Source organism: Hyperoodon ampullatus (assembly GCF_949752795.1).
Source record: "Hyperoodon ampullatus genome assembly, chromosome: 11".
NCBI classification, from domain to species: domain Eukaryota; kingdom Metazoa; phylum Chordata; class Mammalia; order Artiodactyla; family Ziphiidae; genus Hyperoodon; species Hyperoodon ampullatus.
Window position 1 is genome coordinate 80,588,993 of NC_136924.1, and position 17,783 is coordinate 80,606,775.

The window sequence follows — 17,783 nt, forward strand, 5'->3', positions numbered from 1 at the left end:
ACCAGAAAGTCTAATCTTAACTGAGAAAAGATGATACAGATTGAGGCTATGAAATGTTGTCTTCGATCTGTGTTAGGTTTTAAAACACAAGATTCAAACTGTGCTTCTCTACCGTTCTTTAGACTTTATTATCCTGGCAGTATGGGGGATGCTGGCTGTAAGTGGAATTACGTTACAGATTCGAAGAGAAAGAGGGCAACCGTTTTTCCCTCCCCACCCATACAAGTTATGGAAGCGAGAGCGTGAGCGCAGAGTGACCAACATCCTGGACCCCAGCTACCACATCCCTCCACTGAGAGAGAGGCTCTACGGCCGACTAGCCCAGATCAAAGAGCTCTTTCAGAAGGAACAGCCAGCCGGAGAAAGGACGCCCCTGCTTCTGTAGATGCGGAGGGCTTGGTCAGTGCCATCTTGAAGTACAACCCAGGTACCGCCTCAGATTGGGTGTTGCTGCCTTGCTGCTTCAGCAGTCTCTGGGGCAAGTCTGCTAAGAAACCAGCTTCTGTGTCCGTGCTTTGTACAGTGTTGTGGTCTCCTTATTGATACAGGGCAAGGGTATACCAGGGAGATGACAGTAATTCTAAGTGAGAGGGAGAAAGATGGCCAAAAAGTTGGTGGTAGGGAGGTTTTTCCTTATTATGAAATACTTAAGAAATTACCTTTTGGTTTATAAATATATGTCACCTTATTCCATTAAACAGATACGCTTAAGAAAACAAAAAAGGAACTTGAAAACAGTGGTTCTCCTGTAAAGCCCTGGTGTGTTTTTTTTTTTATAACACCTTGAACAGTTCTATCACCTGAGTGTGTCCAAACTCGGGGGCCAGGGCACGGAGGGTGGTTTAATTTAAGGGTTGGACTGAACTTTTATATGTCACTGTGTTTGGAGCTTTGGGAATTTGAAACTGGGCCTTTGAACTTCAGAGTACAAAACAGGGAAAACTAACTTATTTTCTTACTAATAGCAGTCTGATTACTTAGTTGCATCTTTCTTAGTATCATATATTATCAAAAAGTACCCTTCTTTTGTTTATGGTAAAATACATATTTATCGTATCGATCATTTTTTAAGTATATAGTTCAGTAGGTACCCCTCGTCTTTGCCTTTTGTTGCTTAAAATGGTAATTTAAATAGCTAAATTATTCCAATTATTTGAAAGTAGGTCCATTTATGTAGATAATAGAGCTTTTAAATGGATGATTTATTTATATTCCAGATTAAAAAATGGCCTTTTTTTTTCTTTCAAGACCTTTTAAAATAGTGTTGATAGCTGATCTCTAATTGAACCTGCATTCGATGACATATGAATTGTTTTATTTTTAGGAGACAAATTGGCTCCTAGCTTCATCCATAATCCCATTAATACGGAAACCTTTAAAAAATTTGCATTTTGTAGTTCTTTCTGCTAAATTAGTTGTTAGAGCATTGGCACAGTTTCAGAAAATCTGTGCATGAAGCCTTTGTTTGTCCCGTCTGTGTTGTAAAGCGCTGAGGAGGGCATCAGAAAGGACTCAGGTGTTTAATAGAGCTGCTTTCAGTGACTTGGACTCTGTAAGGAGAGTCCCTTCAGTTTTGACTTTGTTCCACCACAAGAAAGCGCCCGATGCCCTGGGCTGCATCCCTTATCCTCATGGCCTTTTAACTGTCAGAGCCTCTGCTGAGGAGGTTCTGCCTTGCATTTGGAGCTGGGGACTCTGATGTGCCTGAGTGGCCTTGAGGTCGGTTGTGGTTGTTGCATTCCCATTTGTAAGTTAACCGCTGTTTAAATGATGCTGCTTTTCAGAGGTTTTCAATGGACAGTAGGTTTCTGAAGTTTCGGGTAACTGGAAAATTTTCAACTCGCTCTTAAAAGTGTTCTGGTAAGGTTGAAACAAAATGAAAAAATGTATGACTAATCATTTCTTGCATTGAAAAATTATACACAGGTGTTTGTTTACTATTTATTTTGTAATCTTCACTGTTTATATAACTTCAAAAACACTTAAACTTGAAGAAAAAAATGTGTTTTTTTAATAATTCACTGTAGGGATTCTGGATTCTGCTGTATTGTTGTAAATTCTAACAAAGTTATATGGAATATGTGTGAATTTTTTCCTATACCATCAAAATGCACTGCCAGTAAAGAGTATAAAGACAAAACACACTTTCTTGGAGGGGGGAGACAAAGTGTTTAAAATTTTTCATGATAATTTGTGAGTAATAAGTCAGTTCGTATAATTTTTTAATAATAAATACCTATTTTGAAAAAATGCTAAGAAGTCTCATTATTATAAAATTCCTATAAAATTTTTTACCAACTGTATTTTTGTACCAAAGTAACAAGACATGAGAGGACCGTTTCATAGCTATAAAAACAAAATTACTTAATCTGGACAAACAATTCTTTATTTAAAAAGTCAGTTTAAGTATAAATGGAATGATAGGAAATGAACAAAATGTGGGATAATGTGTTAAAAGTTATATCCTTTGGGGCTTCCCTGGTGGCACAGTGGTTGAGAGTCTGCCTGCCGATGCAGGGGACATGGGTTCGTGCCCCGGTCCGGGAAGATCCCACATGCCGTGGAGCGGCTGGGCCCGTGAGCCATGGCGACTGAGCCTGCGCGTCCGGAGCCTGTGCTCTGCAACGGGAGAGGCCACAACAGTGAGAGGCCCGCGTACCGCAAAAAAAAAAAAGTTATATCCTTTGTTAAAAGGAAAGCTGATGTCTTTAATGCATTAGTTTGTGTTGTCTTTAGTACTTCAGTTGTGTCAAACAAGAAAAATAGTGTTGCTGGAAACTTGGTTCTACTATTTAAATGTTTTGGTTCTGATTAACCTATTGTAAATTAGCTACTAGGTTGCCAAACCACAGCAGCTAACCGGTGCTATAGACCAGTTGAGTTCTATGTAAATTGGGATGGAAAACTGATTCTAACAAAGAAATTGCTAGAATATTAGACCAGGAGTGAACTTCAGAGATAATGTTAACTGATCTTAACATGTTATCATGTTATTTTATACCTGAGGAAATTCTTAACCAAGGAGTAAATTATATGAAGTCACAGTTATCAAATAATAGTGCCCAGACCAAAATTTGAGAACTCCCTATCCAAATGTGCTTTATACTCTGTCATAATGAAAATGTAATTCATTGATTATTTTCAGTTTTCTTCTGTTGGTGAATTGGTAGGAAGCTCCTATGCTCCTAATATTGCCATGATCTCTACTTTTGGGGAGTTATTAATTTTACACAATGAAAACATGTTTTTCCAAGTTAATTCTCTGTGGTCGTGGACCATTTCCTATTCATTACAAAGTACATGATAGATACTTAAATATCCGTAAGTATTTCTCCACAGCAGCATTTGTAAAGAATTTTTTGGTATAAAGTTCACTCCTTGATGATGTACTTGATACCTGTTATTAACCTTCATTAAAACCCCAGAATTCTTGGCTCATCTCCTGAGAACTGGGTGGAGGCTTTCCCATTGTGCTACAGCCCTTCTTGGGAGGGAGGCTACCTGTGTTTTCCTTTTTGCTATGGGCTGAGTTGTGTTCCACCCTCCCAATTCATACGTTGAAGCCCTCACCTCCCAGTACTTCAATATGTGACTGTATTTGGAGAGAGGGCTTTATTAAAGAGATAACTAAGTTAAAATGAGGCCGTTAGGGTGAGCCCTCATCTAATCTCACTAGTGTCTTTACAAAAAGATTAGAACATACAGAGACCCTGGGGCAAAGTACATGTGAGGACACAGAGAGAAGGTGGCCGTCTGCCAGCAGAGGAGAGAGGCCTCAGAAGAAACCAGCCTTGATCTTGGACTTGCAGCCTCCAGAACTGTGAGAAAGTTTCTGTTGTTAAGCCACCCAGTCTGTGGTATTTTGTTATGGCGGCCCTAGCAGACTAGTACACTTTACAAGTCCTTTTATCCTGATGGTTGATTGAAAGACATCTGGGCACTCTGGCCACTACGTTTGCAAGGACCACTCTTTATGAAATTGAGGTAGAGAGGGGCTCAAGTTTAGTGGAAACTTGGGCTTACCAGGGACTACCCCATAATCATTACACGGGGGAGGCTGGCAGTTCTGGATGAAGCTACATCAGCACCAGGGGCAACATTTTAATAACTGAAATACAATGAATGGTAATAGTCTGATTTCGATCTCACCTTCACTCATTCACTCAATATTTTGTTGAGTTCCTAAATGCCAGGCATTGCCTTGGGGCCTAGAAGATGACAAACAATACAGGCCTGGTCGCTGCTTCAGGGCTTAGAGTGTGGTAAGTGAGACAGATACTAAAATAGTTACAGAAGAAGTAACAATATGCAATGAAAATCTCCAACGGAATTGGGGGTGGAATCTGAGATGCCAGGGAAGAATTCCTTGAGGAAGTGACATTTAAGTGGAGATTTGGAGGAAGAGCAGGACCACAGGAGGCTCAGTGCATTCCATGTGGTGGAGGAAAAGCACCAACAAAAGCCTGGAGGCCTTCCCTTCTCATTTTGGAGGTGCCCCAGTGGAGTCTCACTTGTATGCCCACCAGTCATTATAGCCCTTCATTTTGGTGCTTGGTGGGAATCAGCTCTCCTATTCTCAGCTTTTGACATTTTGAGCAGTTGATCCAGACCAGGATGTTGTCAGGTTTTGTTTTGTTTTCTTTAAAATCGAGTAATAATTGACATATCAACATTGTATAAGTTGAAGGTGTACAATGTGTTGATTTAATACATTTATATATTACAATATGATTATCATCACAGCATTAACTAACATCTCTTATCATGTCACATAATTATTTCTTTTTTTGTGGTGAGAACAGTTAAGATTTAGTTTATTAGCAACTTTTAAGTTTATAATACAATACTGTTGACTATAATCACTATGCTGTATATTAGATCTCCAGAATGTATTTATCTTCTAGTTGTAAGTTCATACCTTTAAACGTCTCCCCAGTTCCCCTACCCCTAGCCCCTGGTAACTACCATTCTGCCCTCTGTTAGTAGGAGTTTGGCATTATTAGATCACACGGATGAGTGATATTGTAGTGTTTGTCTTTCTCTGCTGACTTATCTCACTAAGCATAACGCTCTCAAGGTCCATCCATGTTGTCACAAATGGCGGAATTTCCTTCTTTCCCATGGCTGAATAATATTCAGTTGTATACAAATGCAACATCTTTATCCATTCATCCGTTGAAGGACACTTAGATTGTTTCCCTATCTTGGCTATTGTGAATAATGCTGCAGCTGAAGTAAACTTGGGAGTACAGATAATTTTTCAATATCCTGTTTTGGGGTTTTTTTGGATATACAGTAGTGGGATTGCTGGATTATATGGTAGTTCCATTTTTATTGTCATTCTTCTCTTCCTCATTAAATTTTAACTGTACTACAAAACTGCACAGAGCACACCTTACCTCTTTATTTACCTTTCTTTTTCCATTCCTTCCAAGACCTAGAATTTAACAATCATTCCCTGGCAGGTAGGTCAGAACTTGAGTGACCCACAAGCTGTGGCCCTCGGAATCATTCTTTCTGTTCCAGAGTCTATACATACGAGGATAATAATATACCTGACTCTACTGCCCCTAAGGGTGAATTCCTTCCCCTGGAAGGAGGTTAAAGAATGGCCACAATTTTTTTCTTCTTGAAGTCCTTAAGGGTGAAAAGGCCTATTCTGTCTCACATGAGGTTCTCATGGCTCCTCCTGTAATGGATTCTCTCTCCCAGACTAGCTTGAATGTGCTTGCCCTGCCTGCACTCATGGTGCAGGATGGATGATCTGGGAGCTTTGAGGAAAGGGCTAGAGGATAAGAAGATGAATGCAGCTGCAAGAAGCAAGCGAGACACATTACTAAGCATGCCTTGGCTCCCCCATTCTCCATGGGCTGTGTTTTCAGGAACTGAACCAGTTCTCAACTTTTTAAAGTAAACTAGCTGTCTCATTTGGAGACCATCCGTGTATCAAAATTCCTTAAAATGACTAAAATATATGTATCATTAGGGCCGGGCTTAAGGTTCTAGGGCAGGGGTACCCAACCCCTGGGCCACGGACTGGTACCAGTCCATGGCCTGTTAGGAACCGAGCTGCACTGCAGGAGGTGAGCAGCGGGTAAGCAAGTGCAGCTTCATCTGTATTTACAGCCGCTCCCCATTGCTCGCATTACTGCCTGAGCTCTGTCTCCTGTCAGATCAGCAGCGGCATTAGATTCTCATAGGAGCTCGAACCCTACTGTGAACTGTGCACGTGAGGGATCTAGGTTGCGCGCTCCTTATGAGAATCTAATGCCTGATGATCTGAGGGGGAGGTGAGGCGGTGATGCTAGTGCTGGGGAGCGGCTGCAAATACAGGTTATCATTAGCAGACAGGTTTGCCCGCACAGAGACCATAATAAATCAATTGCTTGCAGACCCATTTCAGAACCCTATCAGTGAGTGGCAAGTGACAATTAAGCTGCATCTGGTGGCAGGCTTTAAGTCAGAATCCGACACGTATTTTAGTCCTTGCTTGGCCCACCCGTTATTTTATTTACCACTTCCATCTGTGCCTCTTTCCCACACTGCGCACTTGTCTCAGTCACAGTTTTGGTGAGTCCACAAGCGAATCCTAGCCAAAGTGAGTAAAAACCAAACGTCGCTGGAGAGCTTCTTTGAAAAGGGGGAAAGACCCAACGATGAGACAGCAGAAGGCTCTAAGACTGCCAACAAAAAGAAAGCTACATTTAAAAGAAAATACCAAGAGTCCTACTTAAATCACGGGTTAATTGCAACAGGTGATTCACATTCTCCAAGCCTGCTTTGTATAATATGTGGCGACCGGCTATCCAATGAAGCTATGAAACATTCAAAACTGCTTCACCACATGGAGACCAAGCACCCTGCATTAAAAGACAAGCCTTTGGAGTTTCTCAAAATAAGAAAACACAAACACGAAGAACAGAAGCAATTACTGAAGGCCACCACTTCCTCAAATGTGTCTGCACTGAGAGCATCATTCTTAGTGGCTGACCGCATGGCTAAAGCTAAGAAGCCCTTAGTGTTGGTGAAGAGTTGATCCTGCTGCTGCTAAGGACGTTTGTCCTGAACTTTTAGGAGAGGCTGCAGTTCAAAAGGTGGCACATGTTCCTCTCTCAGCTAGCACCGTAAGTAGATGAATTGATGAAATAGCAGAGGATACTGAGGCACAATTGTTAGAGAGGATTAATGAGTCACCGAGGTACTCAGTCCAGGTTGACGAGTCTACTGATGTTGACAACAAGGCAATAATGCTTGTTTTTGTGCGATATATTTTTCAGGATGACGTGCATGAGGATATGTTATGTGCACTTTTGTTGCCAACCAACACCACAGCAGCAGAACTATTCAAATCTTTGAATGATTCATATCAGGAAAACTGAATTGGTCACTTTGTGTCGGCATATGCATGGACGGAGCAGCTGCCATGACTGGATGGCTTTCTGGTTTCACTACTCAGGTCAAAGAGGTTGCTTCCGAATGTGAGTCTATGCACTGTGTCATCCATAGGGAAATGCTGGCTAGCCGAAAAATGTCACCTGAACTTAACAGTGTTTTGCAGGATGTGATTAAAATGATCAACCACATTAAAGTACATGGCCTTAACCCACATCTGTTCACGCAGCTCTGTGAGGAGAAGGACGCAGAGCACACACGTCTTCTCTGATACACAGAAGTGAGATGGCTTTCTGGAGGTAGGTCACTGGCCAGAGTTTCTGAGTTACAAGAGCTGCTCCAGAGATTTCTTTTAGAAACAGTCACCACTGGCAGCACATTTCAGTGACACAGAATGGGTCGCAAAACTTGCTTACTTGTGTGACATATTCAACCTGCTCAACGAACTCAATCTGTCACTTCAGGGGAGAACGACAACTGTGTTCAAGTCGGCAGATAAAGAGGCTGCATTCAAAGCCAAACTGGAATTATGGGGGCGATGAGTAAATATTGGGATTTTTGACATGTTTCAAACATTAGCAGGGATTTTGAAAGAGACTGAGCCAGGGCCTTCTTTCTCCCAGCTGGGGCATGATCACCTGTCTCAGCTTTCAAAAGAGTTTGAGCATTACTTCCCAACCACAAAAGACACCCGAACTGGGAAGGAATGGATCTGTGACCCATTTGTGAATAATCGACTTTGTCCGTGCTAGAACAGTATCAACTGCTAGAGATCGCAAATGACGGCGGCCTTAAAGGTATGTGTGAGACAATTTCAAGTCTCCATACGTTCTGGATTGAAGTCAAGGTGGAATATCCTGAGATTGCCACAAAAGCACTGAAAAGCCTGCTTCCATTTCCAACATCCTGTCTTTATGAAGCAGGGTTTTCTGCAGTGACGGCGACCAAAGTGACATCACGGAGTAGCCTGAACATAAGCAGCACACTTGGGTGTCACTGTCTCCCATCACCCCCAGATGGGACCATCTAGTTGCAAGAAAACAAGCTCAGGGCTCCCACTGATTCTGCATGATGTGAGTTGTATAATTATCTCATTATATATTACAATGTAATAATACTAGAAATAAAGTGCACGATAAATGTAATGCGCTTGAATCATCCTGACACCATCCCCCCACCCAACACCCCCGCCGTCTGTGGAAAAACTGTCTTCCACGAAACCGGTCCCTGGTGCCAAAAAGGTTGGGGACCGCTGTTTTAGGGGACAAATTTCAGGGATGGGATTGAAGGCCTTTCTGTGAAAAAGAAAACAAAAAATGCACTCTCTCATTTTGCTTATTAATGTCAGAAGGTTTTTCCAACAGAGGACAACTTCCCATTCCACAAGTAGAGCTACTCAACCTTTCTTCCAAACCAGCTCTCCCTCCTGAATCCCTTCAATGATAGATACCAGTGATTTTCTTTCTACTGAATAGAGATGGTTTTCACCTCTTGTATTCTATATATGCTAGCGTCTGCATGAGCTAGGAACAAAAACCTTATAATCACGGAGGTAGGTCTTAAAATGAACATATTCTAGGGGAAGTTAGTATTTGAGAAATTCATTCACTTGCTCTCACATCAGCCTTTGGTTTGACAGGCCAGAAGTCTGAAATCAAGCAGGGTTGGTCCCTTCTGGAGGCTCTGAGGGAGCCGAGGTCATTCCATACATCTCTCCTAGCTTCTGATGGCACCTCATAAACCTTAGGGTTCCTTGATTTGCATAACCCTCTGCCTCTGTCTTCACATGACTTTCTCCTTGTGTTTCAAATCTCCCTCTTTCCTATAAGGACAACAGTCATTGGATTTGGGGCCCATACTAAATCCAGGATGATCTTATCCTGAGATCCTTAAATCTGCGAAGACTCTATCTGCAAATATGCTCTCATCCACACGTACAACAGGTTAGGACCTGGGCATACTTCTGGGGGACACTATTAAACCCACCACAGATGATCAAAAGGTCTGCCGAGTCAGCAATAAGTTGCTGGCCAATTCCTAAGAAATACAGATAGAAGTTGTTGCTAAGTACTAAGTTTCTGGTAAGAAAAAATAAACTTGGAGATCATACCAATTTTAATCGCTCATCTTTATTGATAAAATAGGTTCCTAGTAGTACATATTCTCAGACACAAATTTTAAGGTTCTGCTTAAAAAAAAAAAAGTATGGGATAGAACACTGTTGCTAGAACACTGTTGCTATATAATAACATAAATGTCTTTAAACACCAAGTTCTTAAAACAATATCCAAGTAAGAAGACCAAGAATAAATTAACTCAACTTATTTGTTTACAAAAATAATTATTTATCAAGTAATGTTTTATAATAGAGCTGCCCCAATGAATTGCCTCAGACTTACTCTCAATTGTGTAGCTTATTTCAGTTCTGACTTGGGATAAAAACTCTATGAATGAATGTGCCATCAAATTAAAGGATACTTTCCCGAAAACCAATAGAAAAGTTTAAAAATAAAAACTGTCACTTGTTTATCAAATAACAATTAAGGCCTCTGAATGAGAAAAGAAATCTATTTAATGTTTGGGCCATTAGCCCTTTTCTATCCAATCAGTCCCATCAACCCCACTTACCCCAAACTTAAGATAAAAAATTCCGAAGTGGAAAGTAGTTTTGAATTTACCAATATATGAAATTATACATAAAAGTTACCATGTAAATATTACTTTAACATATATACTCCAAAGTAGAATTTTCTATTGTGCTGTTTTTTATATTTAATATGAGTACAGTATATTTAATAATCATATTTGACACTCTTACCTTTTCTTCTATAATCACGACAGAATATGAAAAATTTAGATTTCAACTGATGTTAAAGCACGTTTCTATTTCTAGCAGCTTTTAAAAATTTATATACTGGATATATATTCTGTAAAAAATAAAACAAATACTTATAAATCCAGATTTCCCCCTCACCACCCCCTAGCCCTTTGACTGAAAGGTTACAAGAAACATCTTGTAGGTTATGAGAACCAGATGGAACTTAAGAATAGATCTAGAAAAAAATTTTTTTTTAATTTTAACTTACTGTTTCTATATGTCTTAAGCGTAATTACTTAAGGGGGAAAAAAAGGGTTTTGAGGCAGAGGAATTCCCAATTTACTTTGAAATTACCATACTTATCTTGCTATATCAAACATTTCAACTGTTAGCTAAATTAACTACATAATATCCTTAAAGATCAACCGGAGAAGAAAAAATCTCATCTTCATTACTGATTTAGAACCAAAACTTATTCTTTCAAAGAAGTAGTTTAACCTACTAAATATGTCTCTTATAAGCTCTTCTTTCTTAGAAAGTAGTACTCCTTCTCTTTCATTCCTGAAATATTTCATATACTTAAGCAAATCATGGACAACTGTTAGCTCAGTATTAATTAGGATAAATTAGCGAAAATTAAATTACCTCTTTTATTTATGGTGTATATAAAACATTCCTAAGTCTTTCAAACTGAACTTTCTTTGACAAAAATTTAAATTAAGGAGAAGGTAGATAGGCAATCATTAAAGCTGAAGTCTCATGGTACATAAGCTACTTGTTAACTTTCACCATACAGGGAGGATATGCTTTAGTATGACGATTTTCCATTCACAACACTGTGGCAAAATTTGTATTTTAAAATTGGGATGTTTCTATTAATTCCCAGACATTTGTTGGGGATATTCATGTTTATCCAAGTGTCAACCAGAAAGCCAACAGCACTGCTGAAAGCTCTTGATACATTCAGCAGTCACTGTGAAAATCTTGAACTTGTTCACCAATTAACAAAGGCTTAGTTTCTATTTTTCAATTATAGTTTGGAATAACGTCTATGACCATTAACTATGCATTTTCTTGTTGCTATCTTTTAAAAATGTCATTTCCAGTGCACTGTACATATTATAAAAAAGTAAAACAAAGGGCAGCTTGAGATGGATTTTTCTGTTAATTCATTCACAGACTTAAAAGCTCTTCAGCTCTTCCTCAGACTCAGGTCACTATTGGTCACTAAAGCTGACAAAGATGTACTTTCCGACACATCATCTTTTCTAAGATTCAAAAATGATTCTCGAGTTATTTGAAGGATCTCTCTCAAGCCTTTATTTTCTTGCTATAAGAAAGCACAAAAACAAAGAAGCAGTCACCAAGGTGGCTACAAGAGTACAAACGTATCTTAAGAAAAGCCAAACATATGAAGGTATGATAAATAAAAAGCATGTACTGTAATTGGCAGAAATGTATTAAATGATATATGCAGCTGAAGTTGACAACTTGAATCCACAGAACACTTTTTTAAAGAGGTAGGAATCACGTATTCAATGTCTTCCACCACAGAAAAGCCTTTTTATTTATGCAGCGGTAACTGTAGACAGAACCTCAGAAACAGCCTTATTTTATAATCACAGTATAGAAAATCACAGTAAGAAAAGAACATCTAGATTTATATTTGTGTAAACTCAGAAAGTCTGAATAATACCCTGGGGCTAAAAGCTCTCAGTACTTTAGTAATTTTATTATTTCCATGATAGCATGGAATGCAGGGCAAGCCCTGGTTTGCTTCCCTCACTGGAATTTAACAGCAGCAGGGCTGGCTGAATAGATTGTGATATTTCTTAAGAAGGAAAGTTAAGTGACCAAATCTAGCACTGGTAAACAACTTTGCCTTTGCCTTTTTCTTCTAGATTAGTTACTGCAAGAAATTTTTAGACATTTAAAAATAACTCATAATTTATTCTCTACTGCTTTGTCTTTTGGTCTTACTTTCTAAGTTTCAATTGTATAAATAAAGCAGAGATCAGCAAACTTTGGCCTGGCTTGAGTGAGGCCTGTTATTATAAATTAAACTTTACTGGAACACAGTTGAGTCCAATCTTATTTTTTGTGTGTACAGCTGCTTTTTCATTACAATGCCAGAGGTGAGTAGCTACCACAGAGACTGCCTGTTTGCAAAGCTTAAAAGATTTACTATCTGGCCTTTCACTGAAAAAGTTTGCTTACCTTTGTTATAAAGAATGAGAGAACTTTGTACACTTAGAGAAATCATTTTTGGCCCTCTATAATCAATTTCTCCGCCATGATTTCAAAATAAAGGTTTTAAAAGTATAAAGGTCTACTCTACTGATTTCAGTTATTCAACAATGACTTGTGCTTTTGCTACCACAAAATAAAGGACAGATGCGATAAAAGCTTCTATATTCCCCAGAAATATACAAGTGGCCAAAGAATATGATTTGTGGACTGAAAACATTTCTCCCTGCATCACTGTGATCTCTAATAAAATAAAGATATTAAAAAAAATTACTAAGCTGAAGAAGTATATTCACCTAATAACAGAAGAGACACAGGATCAAAAAAAATCAATTTTCTCAATTACTGGTATAAGTTTACTATTGATCCTAGACTCTTGCATTACTATATAAATGGTCTTGCATTATACACCCATATAACCAGTATCCAGATTAGGAAAAAGAACATTACTAGTATCCCAGAAAGTGTGTGTGTATATATATATATATATATACATATATTATTTTTTAAGCTTTTTTGGGACCATTTTTAAAGTCTTTATTGAATTTGTTACAGTATTGCTTCTGTTTTTTTAATGTTTTCGTTCTTTTGGCCACGAGGCATGTGGGATCTTAGCTCCCTGACCAGGGATCAAACCCGCACCCCCTGCATGGAAGCTGAAGTCTTAACCACTGGACCACCAGGGAAGTCCCCAAAAGGATATATTTTAAAGTGGGATATATTTTCTGATAAATGTTTGTATGGACAGTTTTCACCCACATGTGCAATTTAAAATTTACCTCAAGTTGAAATATTCGTTCCTGTTCCCTGCAACCCTGTTGCTCGTCAATTTCAATGGCTTTCCTCATTACTGCTGCCATTTCAGTTATCTGGTCAACATGTGCTTGTAATTCCTGAAAAAAAAAGAGATGGAAGTTGTGAATCAGTGAAATACTTTAAAAAATTTTTTGGATCCTCCCCTTTTTATAAAATCTGCATTGCCACTTAATATGAATGTAGTATCTTTACACTGCCATTTAACATAAATCTAATATATCAAACAGATATTTACAAGAAAGTTGACTGACCATGAATGTGCTTTTGAAGTCAGATTTCTGTTAGGACTAGGATTAAGGATAAGCAGCACAGTATATCTAAACCCACAGACAGGAAAAAGACTCATTTCACATTCCTCTCACCAAAAATGATCAGAAACTTTTTCTTTTCTGCACCTACATACCCCATTGACCAAAGTAATGGGAAAGATAAGCATTCAATCTCTTTTCCTCACTGAAGTCTTCATGATTTAAAAATATTTTCTGTATTTTCCATGCCTAAAAATTCATCTCAATTCAATCCAGAACCTTTTCTAGATTATAATCCTCATTGAGAGCAGGAACTGTATATTGCTTATATTTGCCTATTATTTAATGTTAGGTACATAATAGATAATAAGTATTGAGTAAAATGAACAGAGTTCTGCTTTTAAGTATTGAATATTAAGTGGCCTTCCTTGCAAACTGTTCAAAATATAACTTTAGTATAAAATAGACATCCACATTTGTTTGGCACAGCAAGCAGCATAAATTTCTTCCAATCTCATTCTCTTATTCTTTTTTGCACACCTATGATGAGCCAGGCACTGTGCTAGGTGACAGGAATATGAAGCCTGTTAAGAAATGTTCCCTGATTTCAAGGAGCTTACAGTCAATGAAACAGACAGACAAAAGGTTTATAATCAACAAAAACATGAGAATAATACTTTTTTAAATGAACAACTTCTATAGACCATTGTTCACTAGCAATTGAGGGTCATTTTGTTATACTAAGGACAAAACTTAAATATAAAAGTTAATAGCTCCCCAAATAAACATTGTCTCTTAAATAGTTGTATATACTCTGTTTGTAAAAAGGATTTGAACAAGACCCCCCAAAACCTACAAAACTAGTAAACTATGGAAGGAATATAATAGAGAACAAATAGGAATATCTTTAGCAAACCACATATTTAATATCTTCTTAACCAACAAAAATACAGATCCTTATATTATTTTAACACAATCTATAAAAAGCGAGTACGCAGGAAGAAGTCAAAATAAAAGATTACGCTGTCCAGTATGGCACTATTTAAATTTAAATTACTTGAAGTCAAATACAATTTTAAGAAATTAACAATTCAGCCCCTCAGTCGCACTAGTCACACATCAAGTACTTAATAGCCACATGTGGCTGGTGGCTTCCATATTGAACAGCATAGATAAAGAACATTTCCATCACTGCAGAAAGTTCTATTGGACAGCTCTGGATTAGATTATGATAGCAAGAATGATATCAAGACAAACATCTGTCGTATTCTGTAGTAGTTTAAACAAAATGATTACAATCCCTCCCACTGTAAAGGAAGCCTAATGTTTAAAAGCAAGTTAAGTATAGGTAACTGCAGCAGCAAACTGAATAAGGGTAATGAGTAAAAATTTTGAATACCAACAGCTTTCTCAGCTTATGATTTGGTGTCTTATGGCACTGACCTAGGTTAAACGACTACAAGGAAGCAGATAATTACTTGCCTTTAAAACGAAAGAAAACAAGAAACTACTAAATTTTTCAGGACAGTCTGTTTTAATAAAATCATCATAAGAAAAAAACCCCAATACTTCGAACAGAAGTGTATTTTTATAGGTCTGGTTCCTGGATGGTTCACTTATTACAATAAAATCTTCAGGGAAGTGTCATGGATCTCTTAATAGGCACAAGAAGGCAAGATCTGTGCTTTCAAAACTCTTAAAGGCAAGAAGTGCTAGCAACATAAACCTTGCACTGTCTTGAAATGCCTTTCAAGAAAAAAAGGCAGTTAAAACACAACAGACACAATGGAGAGGGTACTACTATACTTAATAACACCTAAACAAAGGCAATTTTATTTTATTGTGAACTCAAACTAAAGGACTATAACTATCGAAAATCTGAATTAAAACAGTTCATTTAACAGTTTGATTGAACAAAATTTTTAGAAAATCAGATTAAAATTATTACCAGGAAAACATCTTTGATGTCCAGCAAGAGGATGACCGTTTGAAGCCTACTAAAATTTTGCATCTATAGCTAACAAGAACAATAACATGAAAGGCTGGCCCAAAGAACCTTTAAAGCCTGCAATTATCTAACAGGCTATGTATCATACAATACACAGAGAATTGATGACAGACTTAAAGTTTCTATACTGAGTATTTTTGCAAGGCTATGAAAAGCACAGCGTTTTTAAAAGCAGTTTCATTTATTTGCTGATTTAATTTGGGAGGAGAATTCAATGTAAAAGAACTTTTTAAATGGACCCCCCTTCCATCCACACCCCAAAAGCTGACTGTTTTATTTAGTGTACATTCTGATTTGCTTCCAAGTGCCTCCTCTGCAGTCCATGTTGAGGTGCTTCAAGGATGTGTCGAGATGCATCAAGGAAGAATCCTTCGGAGTTGTTACGATGCACCATGTCAATCTGTAGTACAGAGTCATTATAATGTTAATACGGATATTATCCGTAATTTAAAAACTGAATGAGTGTTAGTTCATGCGTGTTAGCCAACTGTTTGAAATGTTTGTTTTTTTAAGATTTCCAAAAAGGTAGCAGTTCAAAAATAATGTAAAAATGAGTATTTGAATGAAAATGAGTTCTCCTCAAACTTTTTATTGGTTTTTAAATGTGTGCTCAAAAACTTCTAGGTGAGGACAAAGTTCTATGTTACAGTAGTCTCAAAAGGGTCTCTTACTCCAAAATGCTGTTACGTGTAACTTTGTTTATTACCCCTAAATGTGTTATAAAATTATTTTTGTGTTTAGGCATATCAGAGCACTAGTACCTAAACATACCTTGGAAGCTCATATTTATCACACAAGTTTCTCTGCTCACCCACTTCTGCTTGTTGACCCCAATAATTAATTCAAGGCTAGATTTAGATGGATTTGCTACCTTTCCTTGCCACTTTCCCAGATTCTCCTCATGAGAACTAATCTTGCTTCCTCTAGTATTCCAGTAATAATTCAGATCTCTATTTTAGGATTCATCACATCCTACCTTATATTAGATAATCATGTTTGTGTCTGTATCTCCCAATACACTGAAAGCTTCTATGGTAGAGTAATTAACTTATTCATTCATCTTATTATTAATAATAACTAAGCCAGTGCAAGTGTTAATAAATATCTGTTTGAATCAAAGTGTCTCCTTTTTGTTAATAAATATCTGTTTGAATCAGTGTCTCCTTTTTGGGAAAAATCAAAATCACAAACATTAATATGTATTAGTTAGAATTAATAACAAGTAACTGAACTGTCATTTCATGGAAGGCAAGAATCAGCACTTAGATGAAGAATTCAATTGACATAATTGAAAAAAGATGATTTACAGCCATCTTAAGAAATGTTTAACTTTGCTAATTAATAAACAGCTGTGATGAGTGGTAAAATCTAATGTGTTTTAGAAAACATTTGCTTCTGACATAGCTGCTACCACAAGAGACTAGCTAGCTTCAGTATCTTATTCTTAAGCACTAGTTTGCCAGAGCATTCTCTTTAGATCTGAAAAAATTTAAGTTGTTAAACATAAGGGCCTTTTGGAATGTCTCAAGATTATACTTATTTTACCAATAATTTTAAGTCAGTTCATATTTGTACCTTAAAAAAACCTCTTAAATTATATATTTAAAATTAAATTTTTTATAATGATCTCATTAACAATAGATACAGTTTATAGTCAAAAGATTGCCATTTAACTATCCAAGGTTTCCTTTTGGATAGGAGATGAATAGCATAATTAGATAATATTAAAGCCACATTTATTTTTACTATTTTACTATTTGACACAAGAGCTGTCTATTACTGACTTCCTTAATAGGTAGAGTTGAATCTACATATTAAAGCAATTCACTAGGTATTTAATTTTAATAGAATTAATAATTTAAAAATACCTACAAGCACCAAGATGGAAGAAATATAACATTTTAAGGAATCTAAAAAGTGTTTCAATAATCGAGAAAGATAAAAATGTTATATGAATATTTCTTAAATAATATTAGTTATAACTAATAGTTAGTTCACCATTATCCAATACAGATAATGGCCTAGTAGTCACAATCTATTCTAATATTTTTATTTCACACCAGCAGTTAAAAATCAGTTTAAAATAAAACATAAATGGAAAAGGACTATTCTACCTGTTTTCAAAACAGTTGCTAGCAAACACAGGGATCAGAATGAGTATGATGAACAGCAGGAAAAACACTAATTTCTATTAGTTCAGCTCTGTCTCTAGAAATGATATTAAGTGATATGTGATGGAGGAGGGGTGGGGAGG

At 37.3% G+C, this 17,783-nt stretch overlaps 2 protein-coding genes across 2 annotated transcripts in view; one reads left to right on the plus strand and one right to left on the minus strand.

The window, feature by feature from the left end:
• The window catches only part of TM7SF3 (transmembrane 7 superfamily member 3), a gene marked incomplete at both ends in the record, with an annotated part of 36,997 nt that extends 36,612 nt beyond the window's left edge, over window positions 1–385 (plus strand). The window contains one exon of the mRNA XM_079714871.1: window positions 123–385. Coding sequence (XP_079570997.1) covers window positions 123–385 — 263 coding nt within the window. The remainder of the gene's footprint in view (window positions 1–122) is intronic.
• Window positions 386–11,402: 11,017 nt separating this feature from the next.
• The window catches only part of FGFR1OP2 (FGFR1 oncogene partner 2), a gene marked incomplete at its 3' end in the record, with an annotated part of 30,895 nt that continues 24,514 nt past the window's right edge, over window positions 11,403–17,783 (minus strand). The window contains exons 5-7 of the mRNA XM_079716025.1: window positions 15,816–15,929; window positions 13,237–13,350; window positions 11,403–11,540 (exon numbers count right to left, since the gene is read on the minus strand). Of these exons, the coding sequence (XP_079572151.1) occupies window positions 11,403–11,540; window positions 13,237–13,350; window positions 15,816–15,929 (366 nt within the window). The remainder of the gene's footprint in view (window positions 11,541–13,236; window positions 13,351–15,815; window positions 15,930–17,783) is intronic.